The sequence below is a fragment of the Fistularia commersonii genome, chromosome 30, assembly GCF_037954325.1.
Source record: "Fistularia commersonii isolate RoL2024-O1a breed Wild chromosome 30, RoL_Fcom_v1.0, whole genome shotgun sequence".
In the NCBI taxonomy this organism is placed as follows: domain Eukaryota; kingdom Metazoa; phylum Chordata; class Actinopteri; order Syngnathiformes; family Fistulariidae; genus Fistularia; species Fistularia commersonii.
In genome coordinates this window covers 7667142-7686111 of record NC_141313.1, presented here as the reverse complement: position 1 = coordinate 7686111, position 18970 = coordinate 7667142, and the positions used below count along the sequence as shown (strand labels likewise).

General features: G+C 42.7%; 1 protein-coding gene across 11 annotated transcripts in view; it reads left to right on the top strand.

Annotated features, from left to right (window-relative positions):
- elmo1 (engulfment and cell motility 1 (ced-12 homolog, C. elegans)) overlaps positions 1 to 18970 on the top strand; it is a 113412-nt gene that overhangs the window by 74792 nt on the left and 19650 nt on the right. For all 11 annotated transcript variants that reach the window (XM_086177837.1, XM_086177839.1, XM_086177838.1 and 8 more), the window contains one exon: positions 9839 to 9975. In XM_086177837.1, coding sequence (XP_086033963.1) covers positions 9839 to 9975 — 137 coding nt within the window. The remainder of the gene's footprint in view (positions 1 to 9838; positions 9976 to 18970) is intronic.

The window sequence follows — 18970 nt, the reverse complement described above, 5'->3', positions numbered from 1 at the left end:
ACATCAAAATATAGCTGCTGCTACTATCTAAGCTACGTGAGGACCATAATAAATCAGATATCCAGAGGACAAATAAAATAAAATCTAGACAGGGTATTTATTTATTTAAATATGATTTTTACTTCTTTTCTCTTTAATGAAAGCCAAACGAGAAGAGACACCATAGAATACCCAGCTCCATAATAATTTTGGTCAATGCCATTTGTTTCCATTCAGCGAGATTTATTCAGTGAAGTGAGGCTGTTTTTGACAGCAAAAAACAGGCCTCGAAGAACCGACAAAGGCCACCATTGAAATTTCCGTTCATCATCCGGGTATCCAGTTTTAGAAGGCCTCCTTTCAAGTGAACCCGACTTTGGCAAGACGTGCTGATTCGTGGAACTGATCTTTGATCATACAAAAGCGTGTTCTTTAATCATTAAACTCTCACTCATTTCAAGGCTGGAATTTTCACAGTAATTTTAATGTCCCGCATCACTGATTTCTGAATTGTTGTTTTTTTTTTTCCCCATCATGAGTGGCTGTGATAGATTTTTACATGAGTTTTACATGAGTCACATTGGTTTAGGTATTCCTGTGCAAACATATGGAATGACATGCCACATCTGCATGAGATAGTATGTTTCTATCCCCCTTATTTAGTCTTTTTATTTGTGCCTGTAATAACAGAACGTGCCATCATTGGAGCATTCTAAGCCGGATTAAAGCAGAAGCCTTTTACTGTCTAAGAAAAGCAGATGCTCCAATGAATATTTTTGGATCCAGTTCTCAGACAGGAGGGTTGCCGAACTTACCCCTTTGGTCTCATTTCTGCCCTTCTCCGTCTGTTGTCCCTCCGCTCCCCCTCGCCTGTCTTTCAATGCGTGCTAACAATTGGTGGAGAGTCTGCACGCTGAGATAGTTTGGTTATGTACTGTCATTTTGAACAAGTGGAAATAGGATTTTGACGTTGCCCTGCTTTCATCCTTAATAAATTGAGATGTTTTATGCGCCTCGCCTACTTACAGAAATAACAAGAATGTGGCAGAAAAAAATTGATCAAAAGCAAATTCTACACTTAAAGCATTACCAATTCATTTTGTGCCACATTATACTCACAGATGTTTTTAAAGTGCAATCTTAAGCTAGTGTCCTAATCCTCCGTGCATGACTATCAGATTAGTGGAACTCAATGTGCATTCATTTAAACACACAAGAAGCAGAAGTCAGAAATCTGGAGACTTGATATTGTGAGGCGATGCGATTGGCAAGGAGAATAACCTCCAAGTCTGGCTCTTTCTTAATTAGCTTGTAAGATCATTTCCCCGCTGAATTCAAGTAGTGATTGTAACAGCTGTTCCCGCACCGCTAGCTAATTTTAGTTCAGCTCTGCAAACTGAACATCTGTCCATCTGTTTCACTTTGAACTGTCACAAGATTCCCTCATCCTAAGCACAGGGAGAGGAAAAATCACAATAACGTGCCCCATACTACACTTTTTAATGTGTCTGCACTGATCGTTGATAAGTCACGTTATCCAAAGAAGGTCTTGCAGGACTCTGTCTGTGATGAAAGTTCACAGAAACTGAAGGTGAAGTGACAGAAAGAATTACAGTGTAAATCACTGCTTCGGCCAGTGTCGCATTTACAACTTCTTACTTGCTAACCCCGTGTTTTCCACCCTTTTTGGAGCCACGGCACATATTTGTCATTAGAAAAATAATCAGACAGCACACCAACAAATAAATATGCCAAAAACCTTTTTAATGCAAATGCAATGAAACTGTAGTCTCAATTTACTTACTCAGTGTGGGGTTGTTTCTTTAACAGCACCAGGGCCAAGCACTTCTTCTACAATGATTTTGCAGGCAGGTAGTCTTCATGTCTCTGCCACGGTGTGTGGCTGTTTCGCGATGAGTTCAGCAACTTTGTAGCCAGCTTCCAGAGCTTTCTCACTCGTCGTGGTGGTTTTCTTCAACAACGCTGCCCTTTTTTCAGTCTGTTTACTCAGATGAACAAAATAGCCTGTGTTCTTATCTTGAAGTGAAGGGTTTAGTTTGGAAATGGCATTTAAGTTTGCTTGGAACCATGACACTGTTGGACAGTTTTTCCCCGCACATCAGGCATAACCAAGTCAGCTCGGTTGGTTCCCCAGTAGAAGTTAATCCAAACGCAATATAACTCTAAATGTATTATCTTGAGCTCACCTTTTTTACTTTCTTCTGACAACTACTCATACTTGACCCTTCATCTGGGTCAGAATGTTCTTCAGGACCAGAGGGTCCTGATTGAGTACTTTTACGTTTTAAAATATTTATCCACCGCGTATCACTGCCGCTGTCTCACTTGAAGCATTGCATATTACATATTCATCACATATCACTCTGCTGTTTGAGCAGCTGCAGGTAGATACACAGGTTCATTCACTGCCTGTTGCCATCTAGTGGAAGAGCATATAATTGTTCTACCCTTCACTGCATTCTGCTCACATAGATAGACGTATGAAGACACATTATGTGCACTGAATAATTAATTTTTAGACCATCAGGTGAAAGTGGGCATTTTTCCACGGCACGCTTATGTGCTGTGCCACAGTTGTTAGGACACACTGCAAACCTAACCATCCCCTCATGCTATGTCACACATTAGATAGCAGGACTTTGTGCTTGTAGATCACGGTTTAAAAAAAAAAGAAGTGTGACATGGCCGAAGATTGTGAAAATATCTCATTTCCCAATTGGGAGATCCCTGTCAGTGACAGTGGCAGTAAACAGATCGATTAATGTCATTAAAAAACATATTTCTGCCTGAACTGGTTCATGAGAGGCACAAGGTTAGACTGCTAAGTCACCCAGCCAGCTATGATTTGCATCTCCCCATACCTGCTGTCTTGGCATCTTGCACACACACACACACACACACACACACACACACACACACACACACATGCACACATGCAGTGACCAGACTGTAAAATGGTGCTGACACCGCTCGCTGGACACCCACACCCTCTCTCTTTCTCTCGCTCTCTCCTTGTCACAGTTGGGCATCAGGGCAAGCTTGCAATTAGCACAAGGATGACACTTTTCTCTGTTTATTCATCATGTGGAAAAGCTGCAAGGTGACTCTGTGGGTGGCTCCACTCAATTTGTGCACATACACTGACACACACGGCTACGCAATCAAGTACACACTGGACCTTGACAGATGTCACGGTGGCATTCAGCCCACACGTTGCTCTCGCCACTTCTCTCACTCACTCACTCACTCACTCATTCACTCACTCACTCACTCACTCACTCTTACACAGACACACACACTCTTTTAGCTCTCATGGTTAGTCACCTCACCCATCTGCGGGAGTCGTCCATGTGCTGGACGGCGGAGTAATTAGCTTGTTGACGTCACACAGCTCACCAAGTCCCCCAAGTTAAAAAGAACCCTGTTAAGAACATGATGGCCGACAGATGCCACACAGAGTCAGGCGTCCGTTTACGGATGGATGGATGAAAGAAAGCAGGGCTTGCAGGCTCCAGGGCTCCGTGGGCTGTAACTCCTTTTTGTCTGAAGAGCTGAGGGTGGACTAGATTTTCAGGCTTCAGTTTAACATATTCAGAAATTGAGTTACACATTCATCTGCTTTGATTAGCTTTCTCAGTCCCTAACCAAATAATGTTCATTGTGAACAGGCACTTGAGCCCGGCAACAGGACGGCTTCGTGAAGGTTGTCTCGTCTGAAGAGCATCGAGCTTATTAACGACAAAAGACTGTGATTGCCTCTCAGCACATATAGCTAAGCAGGCTATTTGTTGTGGGCTTTTTTTTTTTATCCCGGGGGTAAAACAACAATTCCACCAGCAAAGATTTGGCAATCTACGCTCTTGCATAATTTCACAAATTCCTGCAGGGTAACATCACACAGAAGTGGGTAATTGTGAATGAGAAATTTCAAATGACCCGCAATGAGCTGTTTTGTTAAAAGACAATCAAATATGAGGTTATGCAGGGGTAAAAAGGCGTTCGTTTTTATAGAAGCCGTTGTCATGATTGATGTCATCTCTCTGCAGCACCAGACTCTTTAAATTGGAAAGGGAAAAGAGAACTCTGCAATTATTTGTTTGTGTTTACTAGGTAGAGGGACACATATATTCGCCTCTTGAGATGCCAAATTTGATGATACAATTTAAAGTCTCGAGGTAAAGAAATGGGAAATTTGCTTTTGGAACCAGAGCTGGAAATTAGAAGTTACAATTATAGTATGATGCAAAAGTCCATAGCTTAAGAGAATGATTCTGCCTAGTCATGTGTGGCACATTGTGTGCCTGCATTTGGGCATCTGTTAAATATGCTTAACTAAGCTACTCATGCTGGCTTAATCTGGCAGCACAGATGGTTGACATACATATAGAAAGAAGAAAGTCTTGTGTGCAAAGGATCCAACACAGCCCCGGAGAGGCAAGCCCAGAAGTGGTTCACATTTAGTCACCCATTTGCTTTAAGTCATCTCGCTGCAAGTTTGGCTCTTTGTGTCCACATCTTCCTCCCCTGCCCTGGCCGAGTTTGTCGGATTATATTCAAAGATTCTTGAGAACGTGGGCAGCGGATTTAAATCATTTTCGGCAGCAAGGACCACAGCAGAGTAGAGATGTGCGCTGTTCCATGTCTCGCAGTATTCATTAACGCAGGTTATTGTGATTTTAATAATAATTTACACTTTATCAATGCCTTGCGGGACATTCCGTCTGCATTTAACCCATCATGGATGAACCATGAGCAGTTGGCTGCCATCTAGCAGCGCTAGGGTAGCAGTTTGCGCTTCAATGTCTTGCTCAACAACACTTCGACACACTAGGAACTGAACCAGGAATGTTCGGCTCCAAAGATGATCGCTCTTTCCCCCTGCGCCATGCTGCACCCGCCCTCAGTAATAACAGTAATAGACAGTAATAAGCCTAGTTAATTAATGTATTTAGACAAAGTCCCTGTTATAAGGTCCTGCTGTGATTATACACTGAGTCTGTCTTTAAGTCTGCGAAAAAAATGACTTACATTTTAATGGGACCTTGAGGAAGAACCATATGAAATTAAAAATTCAAAAGTAGCACTAATAATGCAGATGGTATGATCATAGTATTTCTGTAATGTATTTTTTCATCACTAAAAGTCTGAGAGGAATTTAATGTTGTGTACTGCATCAAATTTTATATTACTCGCACGGTTTGCACAAAATGCGTAATGTCTTCTCTAAAAGAAAATAATTTGGCTTTTTTTTTTTTTTTTTTAAGCACACTATTGGAGACCATTTACACTTCTTGACTTTCCTGCGCTGGAGCCGTTACATGAATCAAAAGAAATTCATTATTTGTTACTTACGCAGTAAGTCAAGATTATTCACTCCTTAGTGTTTCCCTGATGTGTCTCTTCTACTCAAAGCTCCAGTATCTAGGCAGCAAAGCCCCACCAATCAGTATGATAGCTAGTATTTTCTCCAGTACCCAGTGAGTAATATAACCTCTGTGTCAGTCAGAATAACACCAAAGCTTTCATAAGATGGGAAAAACAACAAGGCCGGTTCAGGCTTGTGATGCTTCAAGCAATACTTACCTCATCCCGGCAACATGACTTTGCACTCCAACAGCGCCATCTATTCAGGCGTAAAACTTTAAGTGCATTTGTGCAGTGGCAAGAATGATTCAGTCGTGACATTTCCGCTCGCTGGGAAGGATCTGCAGTGGTTGAGAGGCGGGTTAAAAGTGGGCTACGCAGAGGAAGAACTCTTTTGACAGAATCCCACACTCACACAGTGAGCTAAAGTCCAAGTGAATGATTTCACGTGAAGCACATTGGTGAAGCCCATAACTTTGACTCTGTATTTCAATAGGTCGAGGTGAAAAATTAATACAGGGCGAAGGGTTGGTCTAGCCGTTACCTCTCCATGTTTTCCATCCACATTTGGTGCACTGCCGAGCGCTGAAAGGCCGCCAGAGCGCTTCTATTTACAACTTCTAAGCCTGTATTTATATAGCACCATTCGCTGCACTGGACTACCTCAGGTGTCTTACTGATCCCAAAAACAAAGCAGAATAAAAGCAGCAAGGACAAGGCATGTTGAAATGATCAGGAGTTACACACAATCAAAAATGAAACTAAGAAACTCATTGGTCAGTCAGCAAAGACTACAAGGGAATGTGTTAAACTGATGCAAAATAGAGAAAGTAAATGACTCAAGCAGTATTTCTTGTCTGACTTCAACACGGTTTTATATTTGGTCAGCATACTTGCAAAAGGAAGGGTGTCTGCTTTAAGTATTAAGTCAGTATTGCAAGTAAGATGTACTTCATGTCAGAGAAATTTATGCAAAAATGGGTCATTTATTAGTCATTTCATTAAAATTCAATTAAAATTCAAGCGGCGTGGTAAATGAGCTGATTTCAACATGTGACATTATCAGCACCAGCAGCTCAACATCATGAAGACATTCAATGTTTAATTGAAAATGAAAATCACATTTTCATTCAAATACAATTTTAATCTGGTGCCAAACCCCGAAGATGCTTTTCAGAAAATTTTCAGGTTGTTTGGTGGGTGCTGGATTTTAGTCTGTCAACACTACAGGTGCCTCATGTGGAGTGTACTGTATTGTACACAATACAGATCCCTGTGAAAGTCTCGTATTAGCTGATAAAAACTGGGACACTGGTATATCAGTCGGTTACAACAGCGGTCAAAGAGTAAAGATTTAACCTCCATGGCAGAGGCAACGCTATGAATACTGATAGAATATAATGTATATTTAAACTGCATTCATTCATTATGTACACATGCTACAAGCAGCACATTCTTTGTCATGTCCTTATTATGTAAGCCGCTAAATTGCAGTCGCATCACCAGATTCCCAGTCTTGCTTTTCCTCAAAGTGGGTAAATATTTGTTCCTGGTATTCAGAGATATGTGCGAATCATTTGCAAAAGGACCACTGCAATGTGGAGAGAGTTTGCATGCTTTGTTTTGATATCTCATGCGTCAATGTTGCCCTGCTTGCAGCAATAAATTGCATCAGCATGCTTCGCAGAACCTCAGGATGGAGACATTTATGCAGAACCACATGAGACAGTCAACATGTATCTCCCAAATGAACCTTGACATGTAATTCCCCCTCACCTTGGCACCTGAGCCTGTGTTAGGCCTATCAATAAGTGTTCCATTTAGCCTCAGAGGTCACTTGATCCTCAACTTTAATAACTGCCAGTTGGCCAAAAATGGCTCCTGGATATTTTTTTTTCTCATTTCAACCCTGTTTATGTCCTTTGGGGCAATGTGTTGTTGACTAAGCAGACAGTCAGCATTCGTTTTGGTTCACCTATTAGTATCCTCTTGACTACTGGCACTATCAGCTTCCCTCTGGATTCTTCCACTGACCTCCAGTAATCTTCCATCCGTCGCTCCAAATCAAGGCTTGGGTCACTCTGCCCGGGCCCAGCGTGCATCACTCGTTAAACCGTGAAGTTTCAATCACTGCTTGACCCGTTTTATTCAATTTCAAGGGTGCGTGCGGCGGGCCAGTGCCCCCGCTGCTACGCTCTAGAAATTTAAAATGCATCAACCTTAAGCTCAAGGCTCCCCTCTTTGTCCCAGCGAGGTGGGATGGAGATGAATTTAGTTCAAAGCAACGTCAAACCCTATAACCGTACCTCTGAGTTTTTACTTGGTTCGGTCAACGGAGCTTTTTCTTTTTCTGCTTTCCCCCATCGTTCTTATTACAAACACACTTGCACAAAAATAGCGTGGCTCGATACACCATTTTACTCTGATAAGGGGAACAGACCACCTCTGGCCACTGAAAACAAAAACTCAAATATCCACCCGTAACAATGGTCACAGTTTGTCCCGGGCAGATATTTTGTTAGCCCTGAATGTCTCTTTTTAAGGGATGTTATATTGTTGTCATTGTTTTTCTAAAAGGAAATATCAGCCATGGAATGTTTCCTGTGTTTTTTGAAGCAAACAATGATACAGTCAAACGTATTTCTCCATTTGATGGTTGATTATGTGCGCGTGTGTACTTGTTGTAGGACGCTTGCTCGTTTTTTCCTGCTCAGCTCTTGCAGTCCCGACCTCTGTACTTACATCACATCAATAACAAGCCCATTTACTGAGGAGCTCGCCTGACCCAATATTGTGAAGGTGCAGGCAGGGGCATCGTCTGTGCTCTCTAGATTCCTGCCACCGTCTTTTAAGCACATTCAATCAGAGTGACAAATCTTGCATTGGTTGAAATGTTGGCAATTTAGGTTGAAATTGTGGATTTATTTGTTTCTTCATGCTTGCTTTCACGGGTGCATTGTATATAAAGTCCGTATATTTCCTGATATTTGACTGGCGCATAGTGCACATCCAGAAAACAAATGTACAGATTGTTTCATCAAAATAGCAGAAACATGCTGAATGAGCCAAGGTAAAGACTTGGCATGTTTTGTGTTATCATATAAATCACACCTGCTTGACTACAAGGGCTTTAGTGGATTTGGCCATGTAGATGTCCTGCTCATAAGCATTCTCTAGGCAGGGCTTAGAAAAGCTTAGCTTGCTTTTTGGGTTCCAAAGAAACATTTATTTTTTTTTGTTTTGTTTTTACAGACAGCCAAGCTAGTGAAAGATCTGATTTTTATTCAGAAGATGTCATGTTGTGCGGATGGGCTTTTCTTCTCTGCCCAAGTCCGGCCGATGACATGTCATTTCTTTTCATTTTGTTTGTCAGCTCTGTGACTCAACCGGAGTGGAGCACAAGAGCCATTTTGGAACTGAACTCAAATACAATTGAAAAGACTTGGAAAAGGGCAACAGGGCATCAACTGTAGTCTCTTCTTCTGCGACTTTCGTGTCAACTCGGGCTGAAAGACTGTGGACTCAAGGCTTGTATTTGAGGAACAGGGACTCGGCTAGGGAGCGCAGGAGCCCTGCTCTGCCCGGGGCTCAAGCTGTTTATTATTCTAGAGACTTAAAACCACCACTTAATACCTAAGCCTCATTTCGAGCCAAAAATAAACACCAAAAAAAAATTAACAATTTAATGACAAAAGTGTGGACATGTCTTGAGGGCAAATGTAACCTTTAGCCATTTTGCTGTTTCTCTAGCAGACTTTAGCGTATGCAACCATTTTCGCAACCAAAAGTCCGTAAGGTGTGCCAAAATTTTGTCATTGCCCACAGCATTAAATGCCTTGTATATCAGACATCCGGCACACTGATGAAAATGAGCTAACTCTGCAGCCATTGAATAGTTTCCTGGCCGGTATGTTATAATGGGAAGCCAGTACTTTTGGATACCGTCGATTTATAATTTGTATTTGCAGTAAACTTATCAGCAAAAAACGAGAAAAACCAAATACACAATCACATGAAAGGAAAAACCATTGCCTTATTTTCCAGTGGCATGCAATATTCCTACAAGTGCATCCAAGGAGATGTCATGTTAACATTTTTCTGGGTCACGGATAAAAGGCCACACATAACGCCAAACCGCCGCAGTCCTTGCCTCGAGCACCAAACCTCAAACACTGAACAAACAATGTTCACAAAATGGTCTACCTGTTGTTTTGCATGTATCCTATGTTATCACTGGATAAACTGGGCTCCCTTCATTATTGCTATAGTTAAATAAATAAACTACAACCCTTTTTGTAATGCTTAATTTAAAATGATTTTTTGTCACCCATGAAATGATTTTCACCATCATGCCACCGTAGATGGATTGCTGTTTATGACAACAGGCTTTATTAACAGATTCTAGAATAGATTAGAAGATTGCTGAATCAATGACACCCCCCCATCTTCTCCCTTTTTTGTTTTTTCTACTCAGCTGGGGAAAACTGCCACGACTTCCATCCCATGTTCTTCACCCACGATCGCTCCTTTGAGGAATTCTTCTGCATCTGCATCCAGCTGCTCAACAAGACCTGGAAGGAGATGAGAGCCACAAGCGAAGACTTCAACAAGGTGCGCTTCATGTGTGGTTTGGAAGGTGGGAGGCTGGGATGAATCATCCTCGCCCAACAGGCTGCTTCTCAGGAAAAGGGGTTTGAGTTTTCGGTGATCTCGGGCTGGAAATGTTTGACAAGATTAGTCCTGTTGTCAGTATCTATGATTGATTTGCTCTTTCTTTTTTTTTTTTTCCAAGGGGTAGCGAGGGCTTAGTGAAACCTGACTCCTGTGAAAGGTGCAGTTTGATGTTACTGAACACTGCTAAAGCCTTTTTGCGCTTTGTGAAGGGAAAAAAAACTTCTAAAAGGCTATGGTTGCTGTTTTTTGGAAGGAGTAAAATTATACAGCATTCACTCCAGATAAGTAAAGATAAATAACAAACATGTGGTCAAATGTGGTGCCCTAAGTACTGTATTGTACCACAATAGACTTGGGTTAATATATCACCGTTCAAATCAGCTATTTGTCCATAGCTAGTTGATCAAATAATACATTATTTCTATTTAAAGACAATTCGGTTTCCAATTTTTTGGATTGGGCCTCTGGCCTTGGAGCGGGTGTGCAAATATGAGCATGTTCTCTGAGTTTTCCTCCCTCCAAGACCGAAAGTGAACTGCAAATACATCTCGGTAGCTTTTTGTCTGCGCTTTGAGTTTCCCGGCGTTATTTTCCATTTGTTGATCCCCCATTTGCCGAGCCACTGATTAGACTCGTACATCTTCATTTGGAGCTCATTGCGCTCTGGATGAAGATGAAATACTTCCTGTGAGCTGGCAAATGTTGACTCGCTCACATAGTAGACGTGAGTTCGCGCTGGCAGACAGTGAAAGTAATGAAGTGTTTATGACCAGCGACGTGTGTTGTGTATCCAGTTGGCCATTAGTTAAAGAAATCAACAGATGTTCCCATATCTGTGCTTGATCTGTCAAACTAATTATGATTATCTTGTGGTGTCAAACAACAAATGCAGCCACACAAGCAATAAGCCACCCTTCAACAGCCATCGCTTCACACACGTCACCATTTTTCTTTCAAGTGGGTGCAACTCTGTCTTTCATTAGCTCTGAGAGGCGCCTCACATTTCACATGTTAGCATAAGCAAAACTTGAAGGTAATTTCATGTAAAGGTGTATCATCAGCTGCAGAAAGCACACGGTCAGTTTTCAGGATCCCAAAGGGGGTGTGTGTGTGTGTGTGTGTGTGTGTGTGTGTGTGCGTGCGTGCGTGCGTGCGTGCGTGCGTGCGTGCGTGCGTGCGTGCGTGCGTGTGCGTGCGTGCATGCTTGCGTGCGCACTCCTCTGTCTCTTCGTCACCACAATTACAGCAGTCATCTATGAACAACAAGGGGCTGATTAGCACGTTGTCTTCAAATATATTATTTACGCCAAAGTCACAATCACAGTAATTACTTTAAGCCTTTGGTAAATCTCAGTACATTTGATAAATTAACTCATTTGCATTTTCTCCTCCCAGTATCTTGCACACCAGGGTAGAAACGGCCCATATTGCCTATTCATTAAGGACAATGTACTGTGCAGACAAAGCGCGTTCATTTGCTCATTTAAAAAAACCAAACCCGTGCAGCCATTCATCGATCACCTTGAACATTATGAGAGTCCTTGAGCAGTCAGTAATACGTCCCAGAGAGACAGAGGGACTGAATGTTTCACATTTTGGTATATAAACACGCTTTCAAACGTCATCACACTTCATCATTTTCCCTTGAAGTCTGCTGAGGTGACCAATGCCAGTCCCCGACTGTTAGTGTGCCCTACTTTCCATTTTATTGCAGGAAAAGGCTCTTGGATACTATTAATGGTATTAAAATCTTGAAAAAAAGTATGCTTATCAGTAGTTTTTGTTTTGCTTTCTGAGGATATGGTGCTGTCATATTTGAATTTACTGACATGGTGTTACACAAACCTCACCTGAAATTCCCCGTGCAAGCACAGCGTTCTCCCGCCAGCCCGCTCACCTCAACTAGATAGTATGCTAAAAATTTCAACCATTTCTTGATTATCGGTTGAGGAGCGGTGAGACCGGCTTCTATTCCCCCCAAGGATCGGTGTGTCACATCTCATATTTAATTGTACTTCTACTCTTGGGGAAATCCACACCAGTCAGGCAGCCGTCCCATGCTTCCCTCTGCTCGCTTTCCTGTGAGTCACTTTCGATAGAGCTGCAATAAACGACGTTCCGCTCCCCAACCTCATCTCGAATCACACTTTCCTCGAGCTTGGAATCCGGCAGCGGCTTGTCGATAGTGAGACCATGTCGCCTCTAGGGCTTCCTATCAGCCAAATAGTGCATGTGGCGCTCTGCGCTTTCAGATGCAAGCGCAATCTCAGTTCATATCCACTGTGAATGCAGAAACACTCTTGAGGTAGACCTTCTGATGATATCTGAAAGTTGTCACTTCTTTCCGAACCCTGTCAACAACAAAGTTGACTTGTTTATATGCAACCATAAAAGTGTTGGAGTGTATATTTGAAGACAAACGTTAAAGGATTTGATAAATTATTGATCACTGGTTACCATAGTGACTAGATAATGATGGAAAAAGGGAAAAATGCAAACATGATGTGATTTATGTTACAGTCCAAGCACTGACAAATGTTTGCTGGTAAGTAAAATAATGTGTCTGGTATCTTATTAATAGAGGAAAATAACAAACTACCTCGTATTCCATGACTTAACAGTTGGCAATGCACAGCACTCATTGAAAGCAGTTCCACAGAGGTCTGAACAGATTGGGAGGAAAAAGAAAACCATTATACATGTGTAAAAAAAATTTCAGATGTGTAAAATTGCCCACTGTGAGAATGCCCAGTTAATTATAAATGTAAATCAAGGAAGATTGTCTGGGTTTTCATTCTGTTATAATATTATAATTTGTTATAGGCGCAGATGGTCTAGGCCATTCTTTGGCGACTGTTTGCAGCCGTGTTCCCACGAATTTTACCGCTTTTGTCGAAAAATGCCACCGTAGCATTGATTGAAGCTGTTTTGGCTTGAATTGGTAATGTGCACCGTCTGATATCCAGATTTTACCCACTGACCATCGTAAAAGACTTCTAAATCTCACTGCTCAACAGTATTGAAGGTCGGCTTTTGTGGGTAACATACTGTGCAAATGTGGCAAATCTCCCTGCTTCTGGTGTAAAGATGCATGCAGATTGGCCTTTTTTAACGGCTACCTCTCTGTAATTCAGTCTAGTATCAGCCCCTTCTTAGCTGATTAGTCATGTAATTGCTTATCAGGGTCTCTGTGCCGAGTTAGCTCATTTTGTTATCATTTGTTATTCATCAGGGCAGAATGAATGTGACAGACACGGTCGGTCCGATAAGCACGACATCTCAGAAGATCCTTTGTCTTTTCACAAGCTTGCCTTCACTTAAAGCTTGAAAACGTTACTGGGAAAATATATTTATCACTTTAATCGCCTTACAGATTAGATAAGTCTTTGTGAAATCGCAATCGTGCAACCCCAGCCCCGCTTTCTTGATCAGAAAATAGAAGTAATGTAAATAACTGTGCGATTCCATGTCCAGTATTACGTGGCCGTCCTCTGTAGGGTGTTTTCGGATAATAAGCCGTGTCGCGGATAATTCTGAGGGTGTCCACTTCAAAACACAGCCAGTGCAGTGCTACATTACCCTGCAGCTGCTACAGTAACCGTCAGACACTGGCAGCGTCGAGCTCTCTGTGGTACAGAATACTAAATCACCTTGTTAGAGTGTGTGATCATTTCCTAAATACTGATGGCTCTCTTAGTGGCTTGCTCTTCTCTTCATAGCTGACGGAGCATTTGCTTTGCATACACAAGCATCCGCTATATGAATTCATGCTTGTTTGAGACAAAAGGCACAGAGGATTAAATGAAGCTTAAAAACACTGTGACACTGTTACGCTCTAAACACACACACACACATACACACCCACACACACACACGCGCACACAGTCTTTTTTTTTAATGTAGTGTTTATTAGATGACTCTTAAGATGTGGATGTGCTGTGCATCTTCCAATGGAGGCAAGTCTGATGCTCCCAGGGCACAGCATGGACCGCCAGGCAAACGTTTCCCCTGTTTCCATAGCAACCCTTGTCCATTTACACTGATGCGCCGCTCCTTTCCAGCTCTGTTTGGGAAGATGGAGCCACTTCTCCGCTGCATGTGTTGTGCTTATGCGCGTCAACACTCGTGTGTGTCTATAACAGAGACTCTGCCATGTGTCTCTTTAGACAAAGTCTGTGCTGAGAGCTCCTCCGCCTCCTCTCCTTCCCCACTAGAGGAAGAAAGCCTCCATCCTTGTTCCACTCAGGCACTTGGAGGAAAAAAATAAGAGAAAAAAAAAAACACTCACTGATGTAGCGACTTGCAGACACTCACGATACCCCCTCCTCCTTCTCCTCATTCTCCTTTCCCCCCTCCCCCTCCGTCTAAACCTCTCTCTCCACTCATCTCTCCCACACACACACACTGATCATGTGATCCGCTTGGTGCGCCACAATTGGCGTCTCTGATCATGGCGTGCATCCAATCAGGGCATAAGCCCAGAGATCAACATAAGCAAAGCCAAACCGCCTGCCTGATGCTCTTAGAGTCACAGAGGGAGAGAAGAGGCAGATAGAGAGGCATTCAAAAATAACAGTAAAGAAAGGCTGTGTACTGTATTTGATAAATATCACATGTCTTTTTTTTTTTTTTTTTTTAATATATGTATAAGCAAATTTTTAGAATAATTGAAAGGGAATTTCCAGGATCAGATAGCCAAGAGAGGAAGAGGCAAAAGGAGGAGGTGCACAAGCCGTGTTGTCAGATAATTTCTCCATCATCACCGTGGCTAACACAAAAGCTATCTGTCAGCCACAATCCGCTAGACTGCTCTTCTAAGAAGCCATCTGCTCCCTCCATCCATTCTTGCATTCTGCCGGGTGCTAAAAACTCCTTCCCTGTCAAAAACACGAGGATTCATCAGTCACTGTGGAGAGCATCACACCATACATAGAACCATGGAGGTGACATGTGAGTATTAAATGAGAGAAAGTGGTTTTCAATAAGCAGGGATAAATAGTGAGGGGCGAGGGGTGGGAAGTGGGGATGGGGTTTTGGGGGGGGCCGGGCTGGTTGTAAGGGAGGACTGTTTTTATTGTTGCTTGGCTAGAGAAGCAGGATGGGAATGATGGTAGGAAGGAGAGGAAGAAACGGCAGAGTTTGGAGAGGGCATAAAGGAAAGAGGACAGATGGGGCTGCGAAGACTCGGCGAGGCGTAAGCAGGTTAGACCGGGACTCAGATCACAGCCTTTCCCATTTAGACGTGCAAATATAATCTGCGAGATTACACCCTTCTCTCATAAACATCAACCCATCACACTCCAGGCAACCGCTGTATTCTAGTGTAAACCTTGTGCGTGCGCGTGCATGTGTGTATGTGTGTGTGTAGGGGGGGGCTGGGCTTTGTTGTGAATGGGATTACTTCTCATCACCAACACCCACCGTTTGTCACTGGAGGAATTCAGTGCCATTACTACTGCTCCCATCTACTCCACACTGTGTCCCCCTGCCTTGGATGAGCTTCCACCTGTGTTTTAGCCGGAGGGCTTTGACACCGGATTAGAGGGAGTTGAGCCCCTCGCCGTAGAGCCGCTTCTGTGAAATACTGCCAGAACCCAATTTCATTTGTTTAGCGAGTGCACGCTACCATTGCATCCATTAACTGTCTTCTTTTTTTATCGGGGAGTTGCAGCGCCAGAATGTAGAAAGACGGGAAAATATCTCCATTATCCATAAATCATTGTGGCCACACAATACCAAAATACTCCCATTGTGTTTTTTGCTTTAAACCTATTAAATATAAAGGTTTGTTTTGGTCTAATCTGCTTCGGCTACCAGTAGGTAACAAAATACACACGTGTCAATTCCATTAATTGATTGAAGTGTTTCCCTAAATTTCTGTTGTTGAATTGGAGTTTAGCACTTTAGGATAAATCACTAGAACAACCACTGCTGTCAGACTCCTCTGGATCAGCACTTCAGTCAAGAACAGATCCTTTTTATCCATATTGTATATAAATGCTCCCAAGTGTGGCGACATTGTGAAGGGTTAATCTGCTTTGTCCAACCTTGATAAAGGCTGATTAATTCCAGATGGGTCTCTTCACAGAGTTGCTGCACATAGGCAACTTCCTTATATCATGCACCGGCAATATCTATTCTAAAGTGGTGAGCAGCTTCTACTTCAGTTCTAGTCAAACAATCAATGTATAGATGGAATTTACAAGCATTTTTTTTAATATAATTTCATTACAATATTTATAATTTAGGCAGCTGTATTTAAGTGTTTTTTTGTGCTATGAAAAGTGGACGATCAATTCAACATATTCAAGAAGTGAAGGCAAATAAAATCAGCGAACTCCAAAGACAGCAAAGTGGGAGAAACATATTTGGCTGGAGATTCTCAAATCATCCATCGTACAGGGAGATGCCAAACACAGGCAGCTGGACTCTGTGAATTCCCTTCATATACGGGTGGTTAGAACAGTTGTTTAAAGCACGATGAGTCTAAATGGCGTTGCAGTAAAGACCCACAGGGGCTAAAAACCAGCTTTCAGTCAGAAGTAAAGATTTTTCTCTCGGACGGGTGAGGTCTTTCACAATCTGAAACTTAATTCAGCTCCGCTTGATTTGAATCTTCTTGAGGGGGACAGAACACTGAGGTGGCCTCAGGAGTCCCACTGATGGGGGACAGTGCTTGCTAACATGGTGTTTAAAAGTACAGGGTTGCAGTCTAAGTACTTCTGTGTCACCCTTTAGTCTTCACAGCATTCTTGTGTGTGCACTTCTAATCTGTAAGTATGCAAGCGAATATAACATTCTGCATATGAGTCCTCAAACACACACTGCCGCTACATATCTCAACAAATAGTATGTTCACAAAATACCTGCCACTCTCAAAGCTGGCGCTGTCTGGCTGGTGAGCCTCACTGAATCCTCCCAGTCATGCTGTCTACAGGCGTGCACAACAGCCGCATGCGTTGATGTCTTTGCCCTCTATTACTCCACATGACTAAACTCACACACACAGTTTTACAGCACATTCAGTTTTTTGGTGACACAAACAAAAAAATAATCCTCCAGCTAATATGTGTAATGGTTTCTGTACAGTGTCTGGCATCGCCCAGCTAGGGTTGTGCTACCCTACACACAACCACCATGATGGGGTATTTTGAAAATGTAACTAAATAATTGTTCACCTTCAATGTGAAACCGGAAACCCTCTTACCTGAGCTGTAAGTCGTGTGTCATTTTGTTAGCTTCGGTACGATGCGGTCTGCTGCGTGTCTCCGGATCCCTCTCTAGATGCCACTCGCTGCCACACACTGGTCTTTCAAGGCCGACAGTTTGGCAGGGAAAATTCAAATCAGCAAGGAGGCAGTTGCTCCACTTTACCAGGAGGTTAATATGCAACCGTAGATGATTGATGAAGTGTGCGGCGAGGCAGTCAGAACTGATGCAGCAACAATAACAAGCGAGCAGGTGCCAGGGGCTCTGGGCGGATGCCATATTTGAAGTGGGAGCAGCTTTGGAAAGCGTTGCACACGCTGAAACGTTGCCGCTTTGCATGGATGCAGTAAATATGTCCCACCCCCCTTTTCTTAATTCCATACGGCTTTTATTTCATGTTCTAGCCATTCAGTGTTCTCAACGTTTTCTATGACAGTCGTAAGCGGCAGGGCAAGTCTTCCACTGCCTCCCTCGGTCCCCGTCTTCCTCCTCCTCCTTGTCTTGACCCCCCCCGCTCCACCTTCTCCTCCTCAACCCCCATTGTTGAATTCAGACAGGCTATTTATATCTCCTTGCCTGGCTGACTCACCTCCCACTCCCCGAAGAAGGATTCCTTTATTGTTTCTGCACATGTGTTTGTACACTCAGCCGGCGCCTGAACACCGAACGTGTGTTTGAATATTCGCAGCAACAAATTGGTTTGCATGTGTATCCACGAGCCATTGCAGTGCGTGTGTGTGTACGTTTGCGTGTGCCTGTGCGTGTGTGCGCGTGTGCGTGTGTGTGCGTGTGTGTGTGTGTGTGTGTGTGTGGTTTTGTTTGTGATTTTCTTTACCTCCTCCCTTGGTTTGAAATGCAAGGGGTTCAGGTTTTTTGTTTCTGAAACTTAGTTTTTCCAATAACATTGTATTTTTGTGTGTAGGATTTGTTGTTACGGGTTGTATTGGCCTATGGAGGACACTAAAACTTAATTCAAGCAAGATCATCTATTAGTATTAGAATATCAGTCTGTGTGTGTGTGTGCACGCATGAGGAAATGTGTGCATGCACATCTACATTAATATGTATGCCCATTTGTGGCTAGAAAGATAAGGATGATTGTGTTTTAGCAAACCAATGCATGCACACAGATTTTCTGTGTATGGAATTCCTTCCAGCCAATGATGCATGGATCTCCACAGTTTATTTTGCCTTTGGGAGAGTCTTATTTGATATACACATGCCAATATGGAGCCTTTTTGTCTGTGTTTTACAACAATTTTGTCTGATATAACGACTGTTCTGTTTCAATTATTCTTGTAAAATAATTTTAAAAGGAATTAGTGGGTTTTTTTTTGGGTTTGGGTCTCATTTTGCAATTTAGCTAGCTTTGGCATTAAATCACGTCAAGAGGTGCACTGATATCCATTCCTCGTAACATACTGTACATCCGCTGTGCTATCATGCATTGTGAGCTACACCCGAGAATATTGCCTGTCCCTGTTCAAAGTCATTTGATATGATATGACACCTGTTTGGAAGTCCTTGAATAGACATTTAGTCACAACCAATTTACTCATCCCACTGGGACAATTAATGCATGTTCATGTTTCCCACAGCACTGAGTAATGTAATGTTCGACACAAGCCGGTGTCGGGAGTCGACTTTCATCCGCACCGGCCCTCCGACTCACTGTAAAGTGGCGATATCCCAGGTTACTTTGCACTCCCGTCATGAATGCACT